This window comes from Zonotrichia leucophrys, chromosome 7 (genome assembly GCF_028769735.1).
Source record: "Zonotrichia leucophrys gambelii isolate GWCS_2022_RI chromosome 7, RI_Zleu_2.0, whole genome shotgun sequence".
In the NCBI taxonomy this organism is placed as follows: Eukaryota; Metazoa; Chordata; class Aves; order Passeriformes; family Passerellidae; genus Zonotrichia; species Zonotrichia leucophrys.
The window spans coordinates 13,495,232-13,515,952 of NC_088177.1; the positions used below are offsets into that span (position 1 = coordinate 13,495,232).

The window sequence follows — 20,721 nt, forward strand, 5'->3', positions numbered from 1 at the left end:
AGTTTTGTTCACTTAAGTCAGTTTTCTTAAGTGAAATTTTAGCCTTTTTTAAAATAAAAAATTCATAGGCCTCAACATTGTGATGTAGCATTAATCATGTGGGGGTTGACTACAGAGTCCAACTTAGCTCTTGTCTATGCATTTTTTATACTGATTCTTCTACTACTTAGCATCTAAAAATTAATTTAGTATATTAAGTTCTCAAAATATCTGTTTTCATTATATTCTTGTTTGTAGATTGCAGTGAGGAGCTTCCTAAACAGAAAAACAAACCCCCAAACATCCTTTTTTGGTAACAAGATTGTTGTTTCAGAAAAAAATCTATTTGCTTGGGAATGCAAAGTTTCTTTTTTCCCCACTCCCCAAGGGTCAACCATTAAGAACAATTATACAAACTAAAAGTAAACTCAAGTTTTTGTATATTTATTAGGAATAGTTATTAAGTTTTGCCATATAGGATTCCTTACTGTTTTCTAAAAATTAATTAAAAGTGAGTGAATCTTTTATCATGAGAACCAAGATTATTAAAACTAGTCTGAAAATAGACCTCTGGCACAACAGACTCTGAAGATACAGATTTTTGATAGAACCAGTTATTTTCTTCAGGTGTGTTTGCAGTGCAGTACATGACAAAAATGAAGCATATGGTGTAAACTCAACACTATTTCTAAAGATTTTTAGTCCATGAACCCTTATCCTTTTAGTAAGAGACTTCATTTGTCAAGCATATCTTAATGAATTTTCTTTACAGGGAAATACAGGGGAAGTATTCATTAGTAAGTGACCTGCAAGTTTTTATACTAGCAGGGAAATTGGTAATTTTTTCACATAATTTAGGTAATTTTTTCACATAATTGAGGTAATTTTTTCTTGCATATTTTAGGTTACTGCAGGGACCTGATCTGTGTAGAAGCATGTGTATACGTTTCAACCCAAAGTGCTCTCTCAGGAGAGGATTTTTATCTTTCAGCTGGGTATATTCTCATTGCATGAGTCATCAGCCAGGTGCTGAGTTTTCTGACTGTTGTAAATGTATCCTGTTATTTGATTTCTAGCAAGAGGGAGAAGGGCAACCTCTGTCCTTCTGTACAGCTTCACAGAGAAAGAAAACCCAATTGACAAGTACTGAAAATCTTTGCTATAGTTCTGCTTCTCAAGTTTCTCTCCTTTTCTAGACAGCCTGACCTCCTTATTTCCCATCTCTTGCTTCTTTTCCTTTACAGAAGGACAATATTTGCATTTTCAGAGCATTCCTTACCTTAATTTCCTATTTCTGCATTTACTGCTCCCTGTCTTATTTTGATATAATGCTGCCTCTGCCATTGTTATGTTAGAAACATCTCTTTGGCAACTGAGGGAAGCTCAGCATTTCAAGGCATCTGAAAGCTTTCATATAAAAATCCCATTTGACCTTGATCCTTTTCCATGTTTGGTTATCCTGTGGTGCTTGGTTGTGTTTCTGCACTTTTTCTGGATTTGATACATTTAAGGATCCTTCTTAATACCAATATGCCAGATATTTGAAAGCTGTTTTTCACGACAGAACAAGAATTTTCCAAGCTTCTGTGGATGTTAACTACCAAGATGTAAATGCTGATAGGAGTGATGCTAAAACAGCTCACAGAAAGAAGATTGAATGCACTGTGTTGTCTAGAGGTTTGATTCTGCTGGGTTTTTAATGATCTGTGTGTGGTTGAACATTTGTGTATTTTAGTTTCTTGTACTTCACATATGGAGATCTGGTTTAACTATAGGTATTATCACCTGTAGGAATAAAAGTAGAAAGAACAGTGTTGATAATCCACTAAGCAGACATGTTTGAGTTGCCCTGAATATTTTTTGTGTGCCCATGATCTGCACATGCCAAATCCCTGAGCTGTGTGTGTCAGCCCCTGGCCAGAGCTACGTGGCCCTCTGGGAAAGGAGGGGAAGGATGTTTTTTGTTGGCATTTAAGCACCAAACCTTCAAGATAACAATAATATTCTCAGCAATAGTGTGAGCAGCAGAGGCAGGGCAGGGATTGTTGTACAATTGTCCCCTTGTGCTTGGCACCTCTGAGGCTGCATCCCAAATCCTGTGTGCAGGTCTGGGCTCCTCCCTGGAGGGAGCTGAGGGGCTGCAGGGTGTCCAGGGAGGGAATGGAGCTGGGGAAGGGGCTGGAGCACCAGGAGGGGCTGAGGGAGCTGCAGGAGCTCAGGCTGGGGACCTTTCTAAAACTCCCTGACAGCTGGGTGGAGTCAGATGGGCGCCAGTCTCTTCTCCCAAGGTGAGTGGGAATGGGCTCTGGTTGTGCCTGGAGAGGGTTGATATTAGGAAAATCTTCTCCAAAAGGCTTGTCAAGCAGTGGGACAGGCTGCCCAGGGAAATGGTGGAGTCACTATCCCTTAAAGGACACAAAGCTGTGGCACCTGGGGAAATGGGTTGGTGGTGGACTTGGCAGAGTTAGGTTACTGATGGGACTCAATCATCTTAAAGGTCTTTTCCAACCTAAATAGCACTGATATTTTCTGCAAATGGTTTCCGTTTTCCATCAAATATTTGTATTTGGATTATTTTCAAACGACACTTAAAATCTTTTGGGAAGATGCCATTTGTTCACTCTCGTAATTTTTAATCTCTTCCTGTTTTCTCTTAACACAGCATGACTTTTCTAATCTGACTCCCCTCCCCCAGGTATGACCAGCTGTGACAAATCATTTTCCATCAGCCTCTGTGGTTTTTGGCAGACCTTTCCTGCAGTCAGTGTATCTGAGGGGATTGCTGCTACATCTGTCATGGGATTGCACAGCTCATGGCATACACGAGTACTTATCTCTCAGGGCATTTTTTCTTCCCTTTGAATGCCAATACAGATCTCTGTGATGATTTTAAGATGTGTTTGAGCCTTTAACAGCCTCACAGGCAATGCCAAGGTGAGTGTTTCACCACTCACCCTGACAAAACAGACTGCAAACATCTCCCAGGTTGCTGCTTGAAGCTGCCACCAGTGCAGTGTTTCTGCTGGGTGCTGTGCTGTTGGTGTGGAATTATTACAAATATGGGAACACAATACGGTATAAATTGGCGTGTAATGCGGTGTGGAAATTCAGGGTGTGAAAATGGACCCCTGATCCCACTCTGTAGTGTGCTGCCTTCAGGATGAAGGATGGTGCAGGGTCTCAAAATGGGATACACCCTAAACATCTCAGCTTTCTTATATGATTCCTGTCCTGCTCGTTCTGCTCACTCAGTCATGAGAGAGCTCCTCAAGCTTTCCCCCAAAAATGGAGTAACTTCTTTCCTGCCTTGTAACTTTGGCTGTAACTAACTCACATCCGTTTTCCTGAATGCTTCAGGAACAGTTCTAGTCTGGCAGCCCTTTTGGTGTCACCTACTAGTAGTGTCTAGCAAGTGCTGGATGCTGTGGATTAGATGGAGGTTTACATCCCACCCTCGGTGCTTTGCCAGTGTTTTTGTGGTGCTAGAACTCAGTGTGTTTCTGCACTGGGTGGGTACCAGCTCATCTCTTTAGGGCATGATGGCCACTGCGTGTGGGAAGGGGCCACAGAGCTTTAGGGAGACAGCCCTGAGTGAGAACATGCAGCAAAAACCTCTTCACCATCATCCTCTGTACACAGGCTCCAATTATCCTGCTTTGCTGCTAAATCCCATTGGCTTAAAGGCCTCAGTGCAGGAATAGTGAAAGTAGATTAGGATAATTATTAACCATGAGTCCTCTGTCCACCTTGCTTCCTCATCTGGAAGAAATTATCCCCTGCTTAAGTTCAAGTGTGTTAATTGCTCTGCAGCATAACAAGCTCTTAATCTTCAGGCTTCTAAAGAAGTGTCCTCTTGTGCCTTCAGATTTTCATCATCTTTTAGGCTTCTTTGTCTGCTTAAAAAAAATTAATTTAAACTCTTGCCAATCCATCATAATAAAGCTTAAGAAAAAAATTCATTATAGGCTTTTTGTAGGTGACTTGTGAAATAAATATTTACTGAGGGTTGTTCCATTTTAGTGCACTGCGGGTTCTGCTTGGAAATTCAGTCTTTGGGTATGGGAATATTGCAGCTTTATCCATGGATAACTTTATGAGTGCACATTTCTCTATAAATACTTTTCTGACCGTCCAACTCCATTTCACATCAAAAATCAAAATATTATTTCTATAAAAATACAGAAATATAAAATATATTATTTTCTATTAAATAATTTCTATAGAAAATATAGAAATATTAATTATTTATAAATATGTATTTAATATATAGAAATATAATATTAAATAAAAAATATAGAAAATTTCTATAGAATTTATAGATGTATATTCTATATAAATATAGAACTATATTTCTATATGATTTAATATTTATATAGGCAGTCTTCTAAAATTCAAGTTAGCTACTACAAGACCTCATGCCATTGTTTTGCAGCCTGCACACAGGCTGCAAATGTATAAAAACAAAAAGATAGAAAAATAAACATTTCTATTCTATGTCTATTTCTATAGAATATATAGATATATATTCTATATAAAAATATGGAAATATATGTCTATATTATTGAATATTTATATAGGTAATCTTCCAAAATTCAAGTTATCTATATATATATATTATCTGTCTAATCTATCTAATATATATATATTCAAGTGCTATCTGGCTGTCATGTCAGATAGCACTTAGAGTATCAGAAAAAAAAAATTATACTCCAGTACTAGGATGTGTCTTTAATCTGGATTAGGAGAACAGATTGTGTCCATTGACTTTATGTAGCCCTCAGGCCCAGCCGTGCAGCGCAGCCAGCATATCCAGGGGTGGCTCTGGTGTGAAATGCTGTGGTGTAGAAGCTGCTGTTAGTGCACTGTGCCTTGGCTGTGCCTTCTTGGGACACCACCAGGAATTCAGATTGTCCAGTGTGTTCACTTGCATGTGGTGCTGAAGCTGGAATTCAACACCAATTTAGTTTAGCAACATGGCACTATCAAATTATCGGTGCATTTTCTACTTGTTTTGTCAAGTGTGCTAAGGTTCTTAAAAAATAAGTGCATCATATTTTAATGTGGGGTTTTTTTCAGCAGTAAGTACAGAAAATACATTTAAAGATAATATTTCTGTAAACCGACAATTAGAGAAACTCAGGGTCAATTAAACGCTCCAAGCCTATTGTTTGTGAGACGTTCAGCCAGATTTCTCCTAGTGCTTTGAATCAGAGCTGCCTAGCAGTGTTTATGCCTGGGAAGAGCTCAGTCTGCTGGGACATGCTCAGAGCTGTGTTTCAGGCTGGGCTGTAAAATAAACACTGCAGAGTTTTACTGCTGCCTGCCAGGGTGTGAGGGGCAAGGCAGGATGCTGGTCTGCATCTCTATCATCCCTGGGTTTGACTCTGGGTGTTGGTCTGCATCCCTCACACCCCTGGGTTTGACTCTGGTGGAACCTGTCCTGTTGGTCTGCATCCCTCACATCCTTGGGTTTGACTCTGCTGGAACCTTACAGTCTCCTTAACGATTCAGTAGTTAAACAACAAAATATATCATTTTGTGATGGGGAAGGATTAAAGGAGTTAATGGCTGTGTTTGCTTTCAGAGGCATGTGTGCCTTCCATCAAAATAAATTAGTCTCTCAGGCTTCTGAGGAGAGTATTAGACCTAACATCTTAATATATTCCAAAGCTGTGTGTCTGAGAGAAGTGAATTAAAGGATTTTAAATTTCTAATTACTTGAGATGTAATTAATTTCCTCCTTTTTCTTAAATAAAGTTAGATGAGAAAGTGTGGTTTAAAAAGGCAGAGAGGATGTGAAGAGGAATAACTGTTATCCTGTGAGAACTGCTGCAAAGCAGTGAATTAATTTTATTTTGTGCATGACAGATAGCAGGACTTTACAGATACCAAAGCAGTGCTTCATTTCTGTTTGAGAAATATTTTTTTTTTCTTTTTGCTGTTGTAACATGCTGAGGACCAGCACCTTGGCCTTGCACAGGGTACCTGGAAAGCTCTGTCCCAGGTGCAAGCCAGCTGCTACCTGAGCCCCTGTGCCTGCAGGGAGGTGAAACTGCAGCAGAAATAACTCCTGACAGTGCAACTAACACCAGGGAGAATTATTCTGAGTTACCCTCTCTGTAAGGTTATAGCTCATGACATCTGACTGGGGTTTTGTGGCAGCCCTCAAGATTTATCAGTGCTACCTGATCTCCCCTTTATATCCTGCAGTAAATTTCAGGAATTCACAGCTCCTGACTTCTGTCTGCACTGCTGGCACCAAATGTCAGTTTTACTGAATTTCTCAGGGATGTATTTAACTCAACACGGTTCAGTGAGGAAACCACCCAACAACCTCCTCTGCTTTGACCAATTAAGAACACTCTAAAACTGGTGAATATAATTTTTGGAATAAGAGATGCTGCATTGCCTTTAGATATTCTCAGAGCCCTGGCAGTGTTATCTCTGGATTGCAGAGCAGCTCAGTGCTGACTAAGGGCTGGGAACCCTCAGTTGCTGCACTCTGCTGCCGCAGTAGTAATTGAAGCTCTGTCTGCTAGGATGTGCCTTCCACATCTCAGGGCTTTGTTTTTTGGAAAAAGAAAGGTGAGTGAAACTTGATTATGGAGACTGGGCAAATTTTACAGCAGTAGCTTGACATAAAAACAAAGCCTAGTCATAAAGTCTTTTGCCTTGCGACATTAAAAGAATGTGCTCAAATTAAGGTGGATTTCTTACTTAGCACATTTTTGTGCTAAGAGCATTAACTGTGCCCAGGCATCCAGCAAGTGGAGGTTAGCAGAAGCAGATTTGCAGCACAGCCTTTCCTATCATCCAGAAGTACAAAAGCCTCTTTCTTCCCATGGCTCTGGATGCTCGGGAAAATCCACAGTGATCACAGATGAGGTTCTCTCACAAACCTGGGCTGTTTTCATCAGCATCCTTGTACATGATAGTCACAGCTGCTGGGGGGGATGGTGGCTTTGAGCTCTAAGATAAATACAGCCTGACTATTGACAGCACCTTCCAGGCCAGTGGCACCTGCAGTGACCCAGACTTTCAGGGTGTGAGTGTTCTGCTGCAGGGTTCATGCAGAACCTGTGGCAGTGTCCACAGGGGTTCTTGGATTAGGGAAGAGATGAGGATCTGACTCCATGTTTCAGAAGGCTTGATTTATTATTTTATGATATATATTACATTAAAACTATACTAAAAGAATAGAAGAAAGGATTTCATCAGAAGGCCAGCTAAGAATAGAATAGAAAAGAATGATAACAAAGGTTTGTGCCTCGGCTCTCTGTCCGAGCCAGCTGACTGTGATTGGCCATTAATTAGAAACAACTGCATGAGACCAATCACAGATGCACCTGTTGCATTCCACAGCAGCAGATAACCATTGCTTACATCTTGTTCCTGAGGCCTCTCAGCTTCTCAGGAGGAAAAATCCGAAGGAAAGGATTTTTCATAAGAGATGTCTGCGACACAGAACCTCTCCTTCCCAGCCCGTGCTCAAACACAGCAGTGAGGCAGGATTGCAGTCAGTCATTCTTCAGTCAGTTCTTCAGCAGTATGGGAATTAAGGCCAAGATGTTGGTTGGACCCTTCCTTGCCATTTTTGTGTTCTCTTCAGTGTTCTTTTACAAAGTAAGAGTATTTCCCCTCCATCTTGCCACCTTTATGTTCACCCTGTACAAGGCATCTTCAGATATTTAGCTGCTGATACCAATGAGTGTGTGAGGGATGCACATGAAATGGGCTTTTGTGGGTGTCTTTTGGTTTGTTTTTTTTCTGTGCCTTTCATTTTTTTTTAATCTCATGTGATGGCACAATGCTCATCTTAACACCAGGGTAAAGTCCTTGTCAAGGTTCAGTTGCCATCCTAAACTGCAAGATAATTAAAGTTGTCCACTGAAAGAAATCTAATACATTTCTATTTTCAAGTGGACAAAGTAAGTTTCACTTTGCTTGCAAAACCAGTTTTACACAGCTCTCAGAACCTTTTCTGCTGTGGCTTTCCATAAGATTTCTTCTGTCCAGAGGATTAGCAGGAAAAAAAATGTGTTTGGGAAAAAAATGGACAGCATGGAAATTAAACAGTAGTTTACAAAAGAAACTAAGTAATACTTTCCAACCACCTATTTTATGCTATTAGTTGGTTGTTGGTTTTCAGTTGGCTTACCTGGTATTGGGCTGGATTCACATATACAGAGCCTATAGGTCACGAAGGACAGAATGCTTCTTGCTCCAGACTCATACTTTGGGAAAGCAGTTTACCCAAAAGAAAGTGTTCTGCTGTATTGAAATGGAAAATTCTAGCTGGTGTTCTGTACTATAATGTTTATTTTCTCCCCAGTGTGTTCAGCTCATATTTCTTGCTAAAGAATTTTCTCCTTTCAGAAATCCTTCTTCTCACTTGTGTTTATGCTGCTGTCCACAGCTACTGGGAAATAAGCTATTTCGAAACTTGCAAGTCACTGGAATAAAGCAAGGTTAATCTCCAGTGTTTTTCAGTAGCTCAGTGTCAGTGACAGCATTTGTAACCTGCTCCCTGAGAAAGAGCTAAAGCTTTAAAGGAGTGAGGATGAAAGTGTAACAATCCAAACTAATAAATGTTGCATAAAGGTGGGGTTCCCCCGCCCCCCCTTTGCAGTGCTACATCTGCAGTCTCAGCTTGCAAAAAGGAAAATGCCCATTTAACAACCTTCCTGCCACCACAAATCTGTATTTGGAAGCATTTCCGTACACAGGATGAAGTGGTAAAATTGTCAGAACTGTTTAGGTCAATATGTCCTCTGCTGGGATGAATAATGATTCCTCCTGAGAGGAACTGTGCTAGCAGGATGAGAACCTAGCCAGAAGATCTTGGTGCTTCTGGTCATAAAAAAAATATTAAGTTATAATTTGGAATAAGGAGTAATTTTGTCTAAAAGAGCTGGAACTGGGTAGGATTTTCCATATCCTGGTGCTGCAGTGCTGTGCTCCACAAAGCCCCAATTTCCCAGCTGTGGCTGGGGTTTGCCTCTTGCAGAGGAGAATGGAGGCCCCAAGATTAAATCCCAGGGTAGAGGTGGCCAGCAGCAGAAACAGCACCACAGACGCCGATTTTGTGCTGCATTCTCCTGTGTGTCTGTCACCTGAGGGGGCCTGACATCTGCAATGTCACAGACAGGCAGTGAGGTTCTCAGAGCAGGATCTCAACTGATTCCTCATGAAGCACAGACACCTGGAGCTTTAGGGTCAGCTCCCCTCCAGGAGGAAGAGCAGAGATGATCCAAAGCCTCTCCCGTCCTGCTGCATCGTGTGGGCAGGGACAGCTGGGGTTTGTGACACCTGAGACGCCACTGTGTGCCAAAATGCCTCCTGGCATGAGTCCTCCTGGTGGGAAGGGCAGAGGGGAGTCAAATCTGTTACTTCTTAAATAGTTTTGAGGTAATAGACAGAAGAAGTTGTGCAATGCTGCCGGGACTAAATGATTGAATAATTGTGCCTGGAGAGCAAACCTGGGAGGCATTATTGATGGAAGCTGGGTTGTGGTTTTTAACACTTGCAGGTGGTTGTACTTCCCATTTGATCTCATTCTTTGTGCAGAGTCAGCATTAGTTTCTCAGAACAGCAATAGAAGCTAAAGCTGAATGACACATTGTAGAAAAAAAATCCTAGTTACTGCCAAATTTGCCAAGAGACAAATAATCAATATATTTGTAACCTGGGCCATATCAAAAGCCCAGATGTAGGCATTGGTACCTGTCACTGTGTGTCTCTGTCACATTGGCCTTGTATATATAGATATATGTATTAAATGTCTCACAGCCTGGGTATGGTTTTAAGTAGCTATCTATGAGTTAATAAAACTCCTCCACACTAAACAGTTATTTTATTAAATAGCTAAACACTTGGTGTATGATGGACTAATTAAGATAAAGAATTATAAACCTCACTGTAGGGGGATACAGTATGGGTAAATGAAGGTGGTACAGAATGTAATCTTATCCCCTAAAGAGTTGCAGCTGAACCAATTACTAAAGACTAGGAGCAGCCTGATCTTAACAGGCCACAGCTGTAGGCAATAAGAACAGTGATATAAAAGAGTGGATTGGTGGGCTCTGGAGTCAGTTGGCTGCTGCAAGGACCAGGAACAGTCAGTGCTTAGAGGAGCTGCCTGTGGGAGACATCAAGGAGGTGTGAAGCTCTGGTGATATGGAATCCTTGCACTGTAGTGATAATAGAACTCTTATAAGGCAACACCTCATTACTAAGATAGGTAAAATTGCTTTGTCCTTTGTGATTCAGAAGTAGAAGTGAAATCAGAAAACCCCAGTTTGGGGCTGCCATGTGATTTTCCTGGGTGGAGGGGCAGATGCAAGTGAAATTAAGGAAAACTGTGCACCAGGGCTGAAAAGGGGATGTTACATAGACTGCGGAGCCTGCCATGGCAGGAAGCAGATGAATGATATAAAGGACTCAAGAAATGTTGAGAAAAACTCGGGGGCAGTGCAGAAACGCTGTGAGCCCTTGAGTCTGTTATTTCTCAGGGAACCATTCCAAGTGATCCAGTGCAGCCAAGGAGAGGCTGTAACTGTGCACTTGACCTTGCAAACCCCAGAGTGAGCCAATTGCTGAGGGCCTGAAGCAGCCAGGAGGGAAGGAGGCTGGGTGGAGGGATGGCTCCTCCAAGAGCCAGTGTGCACCACGTCCTGAGTGAAGGTGTTGATGATCCACACTGATGCTGCAGTTCGAGGTCATTTCAGCCCACCCAATATTGAGCTTGTGTGGATGAGCTGTGCTGAGTGCTTTGAGGTGCCACAGGAGGGCCATTTTAATTTTTATCCTTTAAAAACTGAATTCTGGTAGGTTTCAAGTAAAGCCTCAGATGTCAGAATCCACCCTGCAGGTTTTGCTTAGTCACGTACTCCATAAATTCAGTTCCTGGAGGGTGTGTTTACAGAACACTGCAGGAGGAGTTAGAGTATAACCAATACCCATAAAAAACCATTCTGTACTCTGAATGGTTTTGGTAGTTTTGCTTTATTTTGGAAAGACAGTGGCTGTGGCTGAATATATAAAACTACTGAATGGCACTGGCAGTCTTCTGATGAGTTATTAGTGCGAAATGAAAAATTTATCACTGGTGTAATTTTGTGTAATATCGTATTTTATTGCTAGCGTTATTAACATTCTTAGAGTTGCTCAAAGACCTATATCCAAAGTTTGTATCCTCTTTAGAAAAAGGGCAGTTAATTCTTTTGTGCTCAGTGAAGTAGGGACATCTGCAAATTATAGCTCTGGTAGATAATTGCATGTTTTGAGTAGCGCACTGAATGCGAGTAGAAATAAACGATGTGTAGTGATAAACGTATCATCCAAGTCCTGCAAAATAAGGGGGCTTTTGTTTTGTTTTGCCTTCTTCATTGCCAACAGCATAATTGAACTATTTCTTCTGTCTAAGTTTTTCTAATCTCTTTGTAGCTTGAAGGAATGGCTTTGTGGCTTGAATTCTGGCTTGTAGCTGGAATTTGAGGGCAGAAGAAACCCTCAAAAGCATTGGGGTTCTTCTTCTGCCCAGAAACAGTTACTACCAAAGTGTTTCTTGCTCATCTACATCCTTCAAAACCAAAATCGCAACAATTATTGCAGCACCTGTGGTAGATTTTAGGGATGAGTCTGTTTTAAACCTGGGTGTTTTCTGTTGTAATTTCTGCTGTGGAACAAATTTCCGTAGAATGTTAAAATAGATGTTCGTATTGGTAGATTGCAGTGTTTTGTAAACATGGGCGTTTTCTGTTGAAATTTCTACTGTGAAAAAAATTTCAGTAGAATATTAATGTAAATGTTTGTACTGGTAGATTTATATCACTCTATAGAGCTAAAATACCTGTGGAAAATTCTTAAATTATAAATAAAATGAATTGTAAAATTCTTGATAGCTGAAAGTGCAATCAAAACTGTTCAGATTTTAATACTTCTGTGATACTGTCTGCATGTACACAGCACACCTAAGGATGCTGCATGTTGGGTTTTGCTAGGAGAAATGTGAGAATATGGGGGTGGTGCATTTGTTTGTAAGGACTTGGCAATATTAAAAAGCAAGCTTTTCTTTTTAACTCCCCTATTTTGAACTCAGAGCAAAAGGGGTTTGAGACTTGGCTTTCCTTGAATTATTTATGATGTGGAACTGCTAGACAGTGTGCTTTAAAAGTGACTGATAAGCCAGAACAAAAATGGCTGTGGTGTCGCCTTGTCGGCGCATCTGCATTTCTAAAGATTAGGCAGAATTTGATAACAGACTAAAGATTGTTTCATTCTTTGAGAATTTCTTCTCTTCATCTGTGTTGCATTTCTGGAGCTGGTATCCATGGCAATTCACAAGGATGATTTAGGAGCTGGGCTTGAGAGTGTCTGTGAGAGTTCTTATTCTAACATACTTAACAACATTACTTTGTGAGTTCATTTATTGATGTGCTGAACTGTTGTCAGCAGTGTATTTCAAATTTCCCCCCCCTCCATTGCTCATAGAATTTTTACTTCTGTGGATTTTGGCTCCATTTTTGTGAGAAGTCTGAAATCCAGATGCATCTGGGTTACACCTTAATGTTTTTACAGCTAAGGACAAAAGAGGAATTGGGGTTTAGGTGAGCTGTAATGGCTAAAGATGGTGATTTAAACTCTTAGTGACCTTTTAGTTATGGAGGATCAGTTTATAAAGCTTGATAAGTTTACCCATAACAATATTTAAATTTTGAGCATCATCAAAGTTAGGTGCACTAAATCTTGTCTGACAAGGGGAAAGCATCACACAGGACAAATACTTCCTAATGGTATTTGGATTTCAGGTACCTAAGGAGCTGAGAGCCAAATCCAAGGATTATGACTTACTAAGTCATTATGTCCCCAAGACTGTCTTCTCTTAAAAAAAATATTTGTCTTTTGCTTGGAAGTGTTATGAGCTTCTGCTGTTCTAACACATTTCTGAGATATTCCTTCAGCTCAACTCAATGAAATTTTGGTTTGATCAATAGGTCTGTTTTGCTGTGAAGTTATATTTATTCTCTGTTTGAGTTTTCATTAGGTACAGGAAATACAAGTTGTGTCTCTCCATTATTGCTCTCTCAGCTATGGGTTTCTTCCTTCATCTCCCCTTTCTTGAATTCCAAGCTCCCCTTGGGAGCTTGTCTTGTGATTTAACAGCCTGAGGGAAATAAATAAATGTCAGGACAGAGCTTGTTAACTTCATTACTTGATATGAAATGTATTTTAAAGAAAATTTGTGATTTCTACTTTGATTATTATATCTGGTACTTTTAATATCCATGAAATATTAAAGTTAGGGTTATTTTAAGTTAATTGGTAGAGTTGTATTATGGCGTAAACTTGATCAGCAAATTTGATACTGATAGAAGGAAGAGTATTTCTGGAATGCAGTAGGTCACAGTACTTTGGCTTTTTTCATCCTTAGAAGTTGTGTTGCTGCACATGGAATTAGCTCCAGATGGACTGTATACCTTAGGATATTTTTTATATACTGTGAAATAACTTTTCTTGAGGAGCTTTGTTGCAAACCCAGCAAACTCACTCAGTTTTAATTCTTCCATCAAATCTAGGGAGACTGGGATTTGCCTTCTTCTAATCAAATAATTTAATACCCTATTGTTTTTTCTCTCACCTTTTCTGTGTAAGTTTTTTGTCTTCTCTGTTTTCATAGCCTGTCACAGTCTGTTGCACTCAGTTAACATCCACACACCACAGACTGTAAATCACAACCGAGTCTTCTCCTCAGAGAAGCCAATGGACAACATTTTGATTGCAAATACTTAACTAGCTGTTATTTTAAAATAGATGGGTCAATTCTGGAATTTCCAGCTGTGGGACTGTTAAAAAAAAAATAAACCCACAAATGGTATCTTTTGGTAGCTGATGAGCCCTGGGAGTGAATCACTGGATGGCTGAGGCTGGCAGGGACTTGGTGCAGTTGTTCCTTGTCCTGCTGGCTGTCAGGCAGCCCAGGGTGCTGGCAGCCACCTTGGCTATGAGGACAGGCTTGGGGACCACCAGATCCTGGGGTTTTCCCTTTGGCAAGTCATGAGGATTTTCCCATTGCCTCTGTCTCGACTTTATGTTGGAGCATACCCAGAGCCCTGCTCAGTGTAGCCAACAGAAAGCAAGAGCAGCCCATATACACTCGAATGGAGGAGAGTTTGGGGAACAAGGATGCATCACACTGAACCTCTGGGCAGTGACACAGCCTGCAGGGATCCTGGAGCTCTCTGGAGTCAGCTGAGGCTGCTGACTCAACCTCATTGATGAGGCTGAGGCATTGCTTGCTCAGCTTCCGAGCAAAGATGCTTCAGGAATTGCACAGTTTGGCAAAGCTAAAGGAACAAAGGGAGATGCAAAGAAGATTGGATTTGTGGAGGTCCTTCCTGGTGCAGTTAGATGTGGTGTGGGCCAGTGAGTAATCTAAATGCATGCTTAGCATGGCTTGGTGGCATTTGCCTTTGCTATTAAATTATTCAAGTGACATTGCTTGTACAGGTTAGCAAACCATTAACCTGCCCAGTTGTTGAAAGCAAGTTGCTTTTTGTTAAAGTGTATTGAGCTATAAAATATTTGGTAGACATAATTGATTAATCTAAATATTTAGTTGGCTGTGTTTTGGGGTGTTTTGACAGTTAAGCTTTAAATGTATTTTTTCAGTACTGTGCTATAAAAGAAATCTCACTTTCGTGAATAAATACTTCATTGATTTCCAAGTCATGCAGATTTTCTTGGCTTCTGAAAATGAAGCATTTTTTTATTGCATTTTCATCGATTCTTTTAATGTCTTTATAGGTACTTATTTTTTTTCTAATGCATCACATAGTACAAAGCACTTCCACTTTAAAAGTAGCCCTGTGTTCCCTGGAAGTGCTTCTTTATGTAAATCCATGCTAAATGTTTAGGCTGCAAAAAACCCTGTAACTGGCCCCCTGCCTGAAAAATGATGAAAACTTTATAAAAAAACTATATGGAAAATGTAAAAATGCTTTTCTCGACTATTTAAAAAATACTTTTGATATGCTGCTATGTTTGGAGAGCACCTGTGTCATTTGCAGCATCTGTCTGAGAGCCTCTCCTCCTTAGGTCTTGCTGTTTTACTGACAGGACTCTTGTGGAGGCATCCTGCAGCATTTGGGGTTCCTGAGTTGACCTGGTGCTGCAGGATTAAAACTTCATGGATTTTTGTCTTGGGATCAGTAAAAGTGTGAGTAGAAAGTTTAGGAGACTTTCTCTACTGTAGCAAAAATTCTTTTTCACCACTAGCCGGGCTTTACCTATCTATTTGTGCATTCAGTGTAGCTCTGATTTCAGGTGGAGGCTTTATTCCTGTTAGCCTATCATTTGCCTAAAATAATTCCTAATGCTGTCCAAATATGTGATTTTATTTAGGGCTAATTAAAACACGATTAGAATCTGCTAGCTATGCTGAGAAAATGTGTATTCATCACTTGTGGACTCAACAGATTTGTAAATCCATGCTTTTGCCACTTAGTATTAATATTACTCTACAGACAATTTAGACATTGTGAAGCCATTCAAAACTGCTCTACTAGAGTGACTTATTAAAAACATGTTATCTAATTCAACAGCTCATTGCTTTGAGCATACCAGCTGGTGTGGCACAGAGCTTAAAAACAAAACAACAACCAAACCAATGAGAGATTAATTTGTTGGACAGAATTGTTGTTTTTATTACAAGAGATCTTTGGCAGGAGGGAAAGTATAGCTTTTATTTTCTGTTAATCAGGATAGTAAGAAGTTTGATGTAGTTCCTTTTACACTGCTTTGGTGTGAGTATATGTGGAAGCTCTCTGGCCTCTGAAGGAACTGCAGAGCTTACAGAGGTCTTGGAAAACAGATGTGGATTGGGGGTTTAGTACATTCAGCCTGTGCCTTCCCCAGCTGTTGCACCCCTGTTGGAGGATGGAGAATAACCACATCTGTAGGAGATGTTGTGGCAGTGATGGAATTTCCCAGCCTGGTGTTCATGTGGTAAACAGCGATTTCCTGGGACTGGAGCTGCATATAACCATTGGTCCTTGCAGGATGAATCAGAATTTAACAGCAATGTGCTCAGTAAATGAGGAAGATTTTACAGGTGCTGAAGACTATAAAGCAGCATCAAAATATAGGAGAAGATGAGAGAGTTATTGGGATTATGCTGCTTGCTTTGAGGTTATTGGAGTCTGCACTAAGGATGAATTTGTGAGTTAATTTCTCCACAACTTATAAGCAATATGAGTAACTTTGACATCCAGATATCATCATGGTTTAAAGTGCTGGAGGTCACAAAGATTGTTGTTCCACAGATTTGGACACTGAAGCTGGGATCTCTTCCAAAAGTGTCATAGAATCACAAGTGGTCTTGGTTAGAGGAACTTTAATACATCTTGTTCCAATTCCTCTGCCATGGGCAGGGACACCTTCCACTATGCCAGGTTGCTCCAAGCCCCATCCAACCTGGCCTTGGGCACTTCCAGGGATCCAGGGGCAGCCACAGCTTCTCTGGGCAGCCTGTGCCAGGGCCTCAGCAGCCTCACTGAGAAGAATTTCTTTCTAATACCTGATCTAAACTGAGACTGTGTCAGTGCCAAGCTTCCCCCTTGTCCTGCCACTACATGTCCCTGTGAAAGGTCCCTCTCCAGCTGTCCTGTAGCCCCCTTTAGGCACTGGGAGGCTGCAGTTTGTGGTCACCCTGGAGCCTTCACTTCTCCAAGCTGAACAGCCCTGACTGTCTCAGCCTTTCTGTGCAGCAGAGGTGCTCCATCCCTCTAAAGACCTTTGTGGCCTCCTCTGGGCTGGCTCCAACAGGTCCATGTCCTTCCTGTGCTGGGATCCCAGGGCTGGATGGAGCAGTGCAGGTGGGGTCTGAGCAGAGCAGAACAGAGGGGCAGAATCAGCTCCTTCAGCCCACTGGTCACTCTAGATGCAGCCCAGGACACAATTCCGTGGCTCAGATCCTGTGGCCTGTTTAAACTTCCCTGCACCAAAAAACTGTGAGGGAATAGGTCTCATTTATGGAAAATAGTGGTGGCCACTCTAGAATCTCCAAGTTTGTTTTGTAAACCTGTGCATGTACCTGCGAGCAGCTCAGAGATTTTAGGAGGAATCTACCCACATAACTCAGCAAGACTTAGTATGATGCCAGTGTAGGAGCAGCAGGTTGTTAATCCTGAGCCATGACAGAAACATTTGAGCATTTACAGTGGACATTTTTAGTAAACTAAATCCATTTATCCACCGAGCTTTTTGCAAAGTGTATCTGTGACCTGGGGTCTGTGCTCTGTGTATGCTTCATGTTTATGATGTGGGTTTGTTTTGAATGTTTGCTTTTCTTCCAGAAACAACTAATTTCTCCTATGTCTGATTTTTTGGAACTATTTTTCTTGAAACTTTCTGTTTCTGGTTTCTTTTCCCAAAATTTACTTTCTTGAATGGCAAATGTTTGTTAAAGCTAATAGTTGTCTGAATATAAGTAGGAAAATGAGAAACCAGTTATTATAACAAAACATATTTAGATGTGTGGGTGGTAACTCTGATTAATTAGGATATTTTGAAGTAAATTTTCATTATGGTCTGCCTAGAAAAGTAGCTGTGTACATAGAATCCCTCCTGGCTTCATGTTATGGGAAGGGCCTTGACCGCCAGTATTGAATGGCTGCTGCTCTTCCTTTGTAATCCTTTACAGTTCTCTCATGGGCTGTGTGTGATGAACACTTAAAAGTTGCTTTTACAGAGTGGATAACCTGTTGTCATGAAAAAATCGAATTTAAAACTATTAAGTAGATGTGAGTTTTGTCCATGAAAATAACAATTAGACTGGAATCTTGCTAGCATCCCTCTCATGGGATCTGAACCAGACACTTTCGATGGAAGAAACACACTGAAGCAAAAAATCATTTTATTATGTTCTTCAAAAGTCTATTAGAGCTTTAGTGGGCTTTCTCCTAGTGCTTTTCTAGAAGGAGAAAGAAAATTATTACTCTCTGGAGATGTTCAGCATTGTGGTTTTTGATGGGAAATAGGGGAGGTTAAAATACCATTCGTAGTCTGGAATCTGCACAGACATGTGTTTGTACACACTCATGTCCCTTCAAATTGTTTCTGTCTGCCTCTAAAAATACTGCCACGCACTCTATTTGTCTTGCAGAAATGAAATTTCCTCTAATGTCCAACATCATGAAAAATTTGATTAAATATCTTAGGACGGATTTGTCTTTCAAGTGTTTGCTATCATTTTCGATTATAATGACTCGTAACATCAGGCAGAGACATCACCTTCCTTGTTTGTCTCTCTTTTCCCCCTCCTTTTCACTTTCATGTCTCCCCCCTCTATTCTCCTTCCATTTCTGTGGTGGCATGATAAACATATCCATGCTCATTATGGGAGCTCTGATATGAGCAAGTGAGTATAAATTTCCCTTTGGCTGAGATTTTGGGTTGATTAAGTTAGTCATAAAGGAAGAAGGCCAAATTGCCCTCTGCATTTCCTGGATGTCTGATGGGAGTGCAGTCATTATAGCATCATAATTATCCTGCAGAAGAACATATTTTGTACTTTCTATAGAATAGTGCATTGACAGAATCAGTGCTGTGCTCTTCTTGTCCTGTTTATGCCCATTTCACTTACACAGTCTCAGAAACAACAAGCACAAATAGCACAAGGCTGTCTTGATCAGTGCTTCTGACTGCAGAGATGCATGCAATTTGAAGAAAAAACAAGTCAGTATTATGAATAAAATTAACCAGGGGATAACTTTTTTTGGCTGAGTGTGGTTCAAAGTTGGCATCAAAAAGTGTCCCAGGGCTTCAAGGCTCTGCAGTGTTAAAATTCCCTCTGTAAATCCAATCTCCTGCTTACTGCATTCCTGCCTCTCAGGTGCCCATACGAGCTCCACTCCTGACTTTTTCTCAGGGCAAATTTGGCAACTTTAGGTTTCTGAGCTGTAATAATTGTGTTCTGCAGCTTTCACTGAACGCTGATTGCTGTGCTTCTGCTCCCAGTGGAATCCTGTCTGAAATATTTGGGAGTATCAGCTGGAGTTCTACATTTGCTTGCAGGCTTATACCTTGAGCTATGCTGTTGTCTACAGATGTTAGCCCTTGGACATGTTAGATTAAAAACATCAAGTGAAGAACCTGAGGAGCTCAGGATTTAGTGCTGATAATTCAGCAATCAGTGGGGTGGTGAGGAGAGCTGTGTTACTGCAGCTACAGGTTCCTGAGGCTGATCAAGTACACATGCTGGGTTTTCCTGGGGACCTGTTAGTTTGGCAAAACCTTCCTAATGGATTAGATTTGAAACCTGGACTGGGGGAATTTAGGATGTTAACAAGTCTCTCAATTTTATATTTAACTCGGGCTCTTGCTTGGGCTAATTTAGAGGTTCACAGAATTGTGGAATGGTTTGGATAGCAAGGGACCTCAAAGATAAACTTGTTCCACCCTCTTCCATGGGCAGGGACACCTTGCACTATCCCAGGTTGCTCCAAGCCTTGTCCACCCTGGCCTTGGACGCTTCCAGGGATGGGGCAGCCACAGCTTCTCTGGGCACCCTGTGCCAGGGCCTCAGGGGCAGAATTTTAGAATTCTCCCCTCACAGGGTAGAATTTCTTCTTAAAACCTCATCTAAACGTGTAGGGGGATACAGTATGGGTAAATGAAGGTGATATAGACTGTAATCTTATCCCCCAAAGAGTTGCAGCTGAGCCAATTACCAAAGATTAGGAGCAGGCCTGATCTTAACAGGCCACAGCTGTAGCCAATAAGAACAGTGATATAAAAGAGTGGATTGGTGGGATCTGGAGTCAGTTGGCTGCTGTGAGGACAAGGAATAGTCAGTGCTTAGAGGAGGTGCCTACGAGAAACATCGAGAAGGTACAAAGCCATGGCAATATGGAATCCTTGCACTATAATGATAATAGAAATTTTGGTATGTAAGACAACTTAAACCTACCATCTTTCAGTTTGAGGCCATTCCCTCTTGTCCTGTCACTACTTGCCCTTGTTAGAAGTCCCCCTCCAGCTTTCTTGTAGCTCATCTTTATATTTTGGAAGCCTGATGTTTAGTTATTTTGTTTTAAGTATTTGTCATTCCTGCATTCTAGTACATAAAGGAAACCCCAAGGCCTTTGCCACCTTCCTTTCCACGTCCCATAAAACCCTGTCATCCTGAAACTTTGAGGATTGCATGAGGAAGATTTAATGGGGGTTACGTTTCAAATACTTGCTGGTATGCATTTGCAAACCTGTACGCTCTCACATTGTGACATTGATGTTTGTTCTCTGTAATTCATATGTGGTGTGACGGTGCAGGCCTTACTGTGTGTGTGTCTGCTTATTTGCACATGTGCATCTCTATTTCTGGAATTAAATATAAACTCAGGATTGCCTTCTAAAAAATAAACCTTCTTCTGGAAGTTTTGTAGTTTGCCAAAAGATACAGAAGCTCAGATGCTAATTGCCTCGAAAAGTTGTCTGTGTTTGTGGTCTCTATTTTTGGACCTTTTTAAATGATTGCAGGGTAAGGGAAATGAACAGTGTTTTTAGAAGCTTATGTGTGTTAAAAGGATTCTATAAAGTTGCATTAAGTAGATTATTATGCTTTTAAAATATGATTTTTGCCCTTTTAAAAAAATTTTATTTCATCCCCTTGACTTCAAGAAGCCTTTTTTCAGACTCAGCAGTTGGTAACATTTAATTTTCTGTCATTTAATGTCTTTAGAGATG

The 20,721-nt window shown here is 40.8% G+C and overlaps 1 protein-coding gene across 4 annotated transcripts in view; it reads left to right on the forward strand.

Annotated features, from left to right (window-relative positions):
- The window catches only part of ZNF804A (zinc finger protein 804A), a 384,349-nt gene that overhangs the window by 275,402 nt on the left and 88,226 nt on the right, over positions 1–20,721 (forward strand). The window contains exon 1 of one of the 4 annotated variants that reach the window (XM_064718112.1): positions 19,829–19,924. The exons of the other annotated variants lie outside the window; for them this stretch is intronic. Within the exon in view, the coding sequence (XP_064574182.1) occupies positions 19,880–19,924 (45 nt within the window). The 5' untranslated portion in view covers positions 19,829–19,879. Of the gene's footprint in view, positions 1–19,828; positions 19,925–20,721 lie in introns of those variants that run through there. 4 annotated transcript variants of the gene reach the window in all.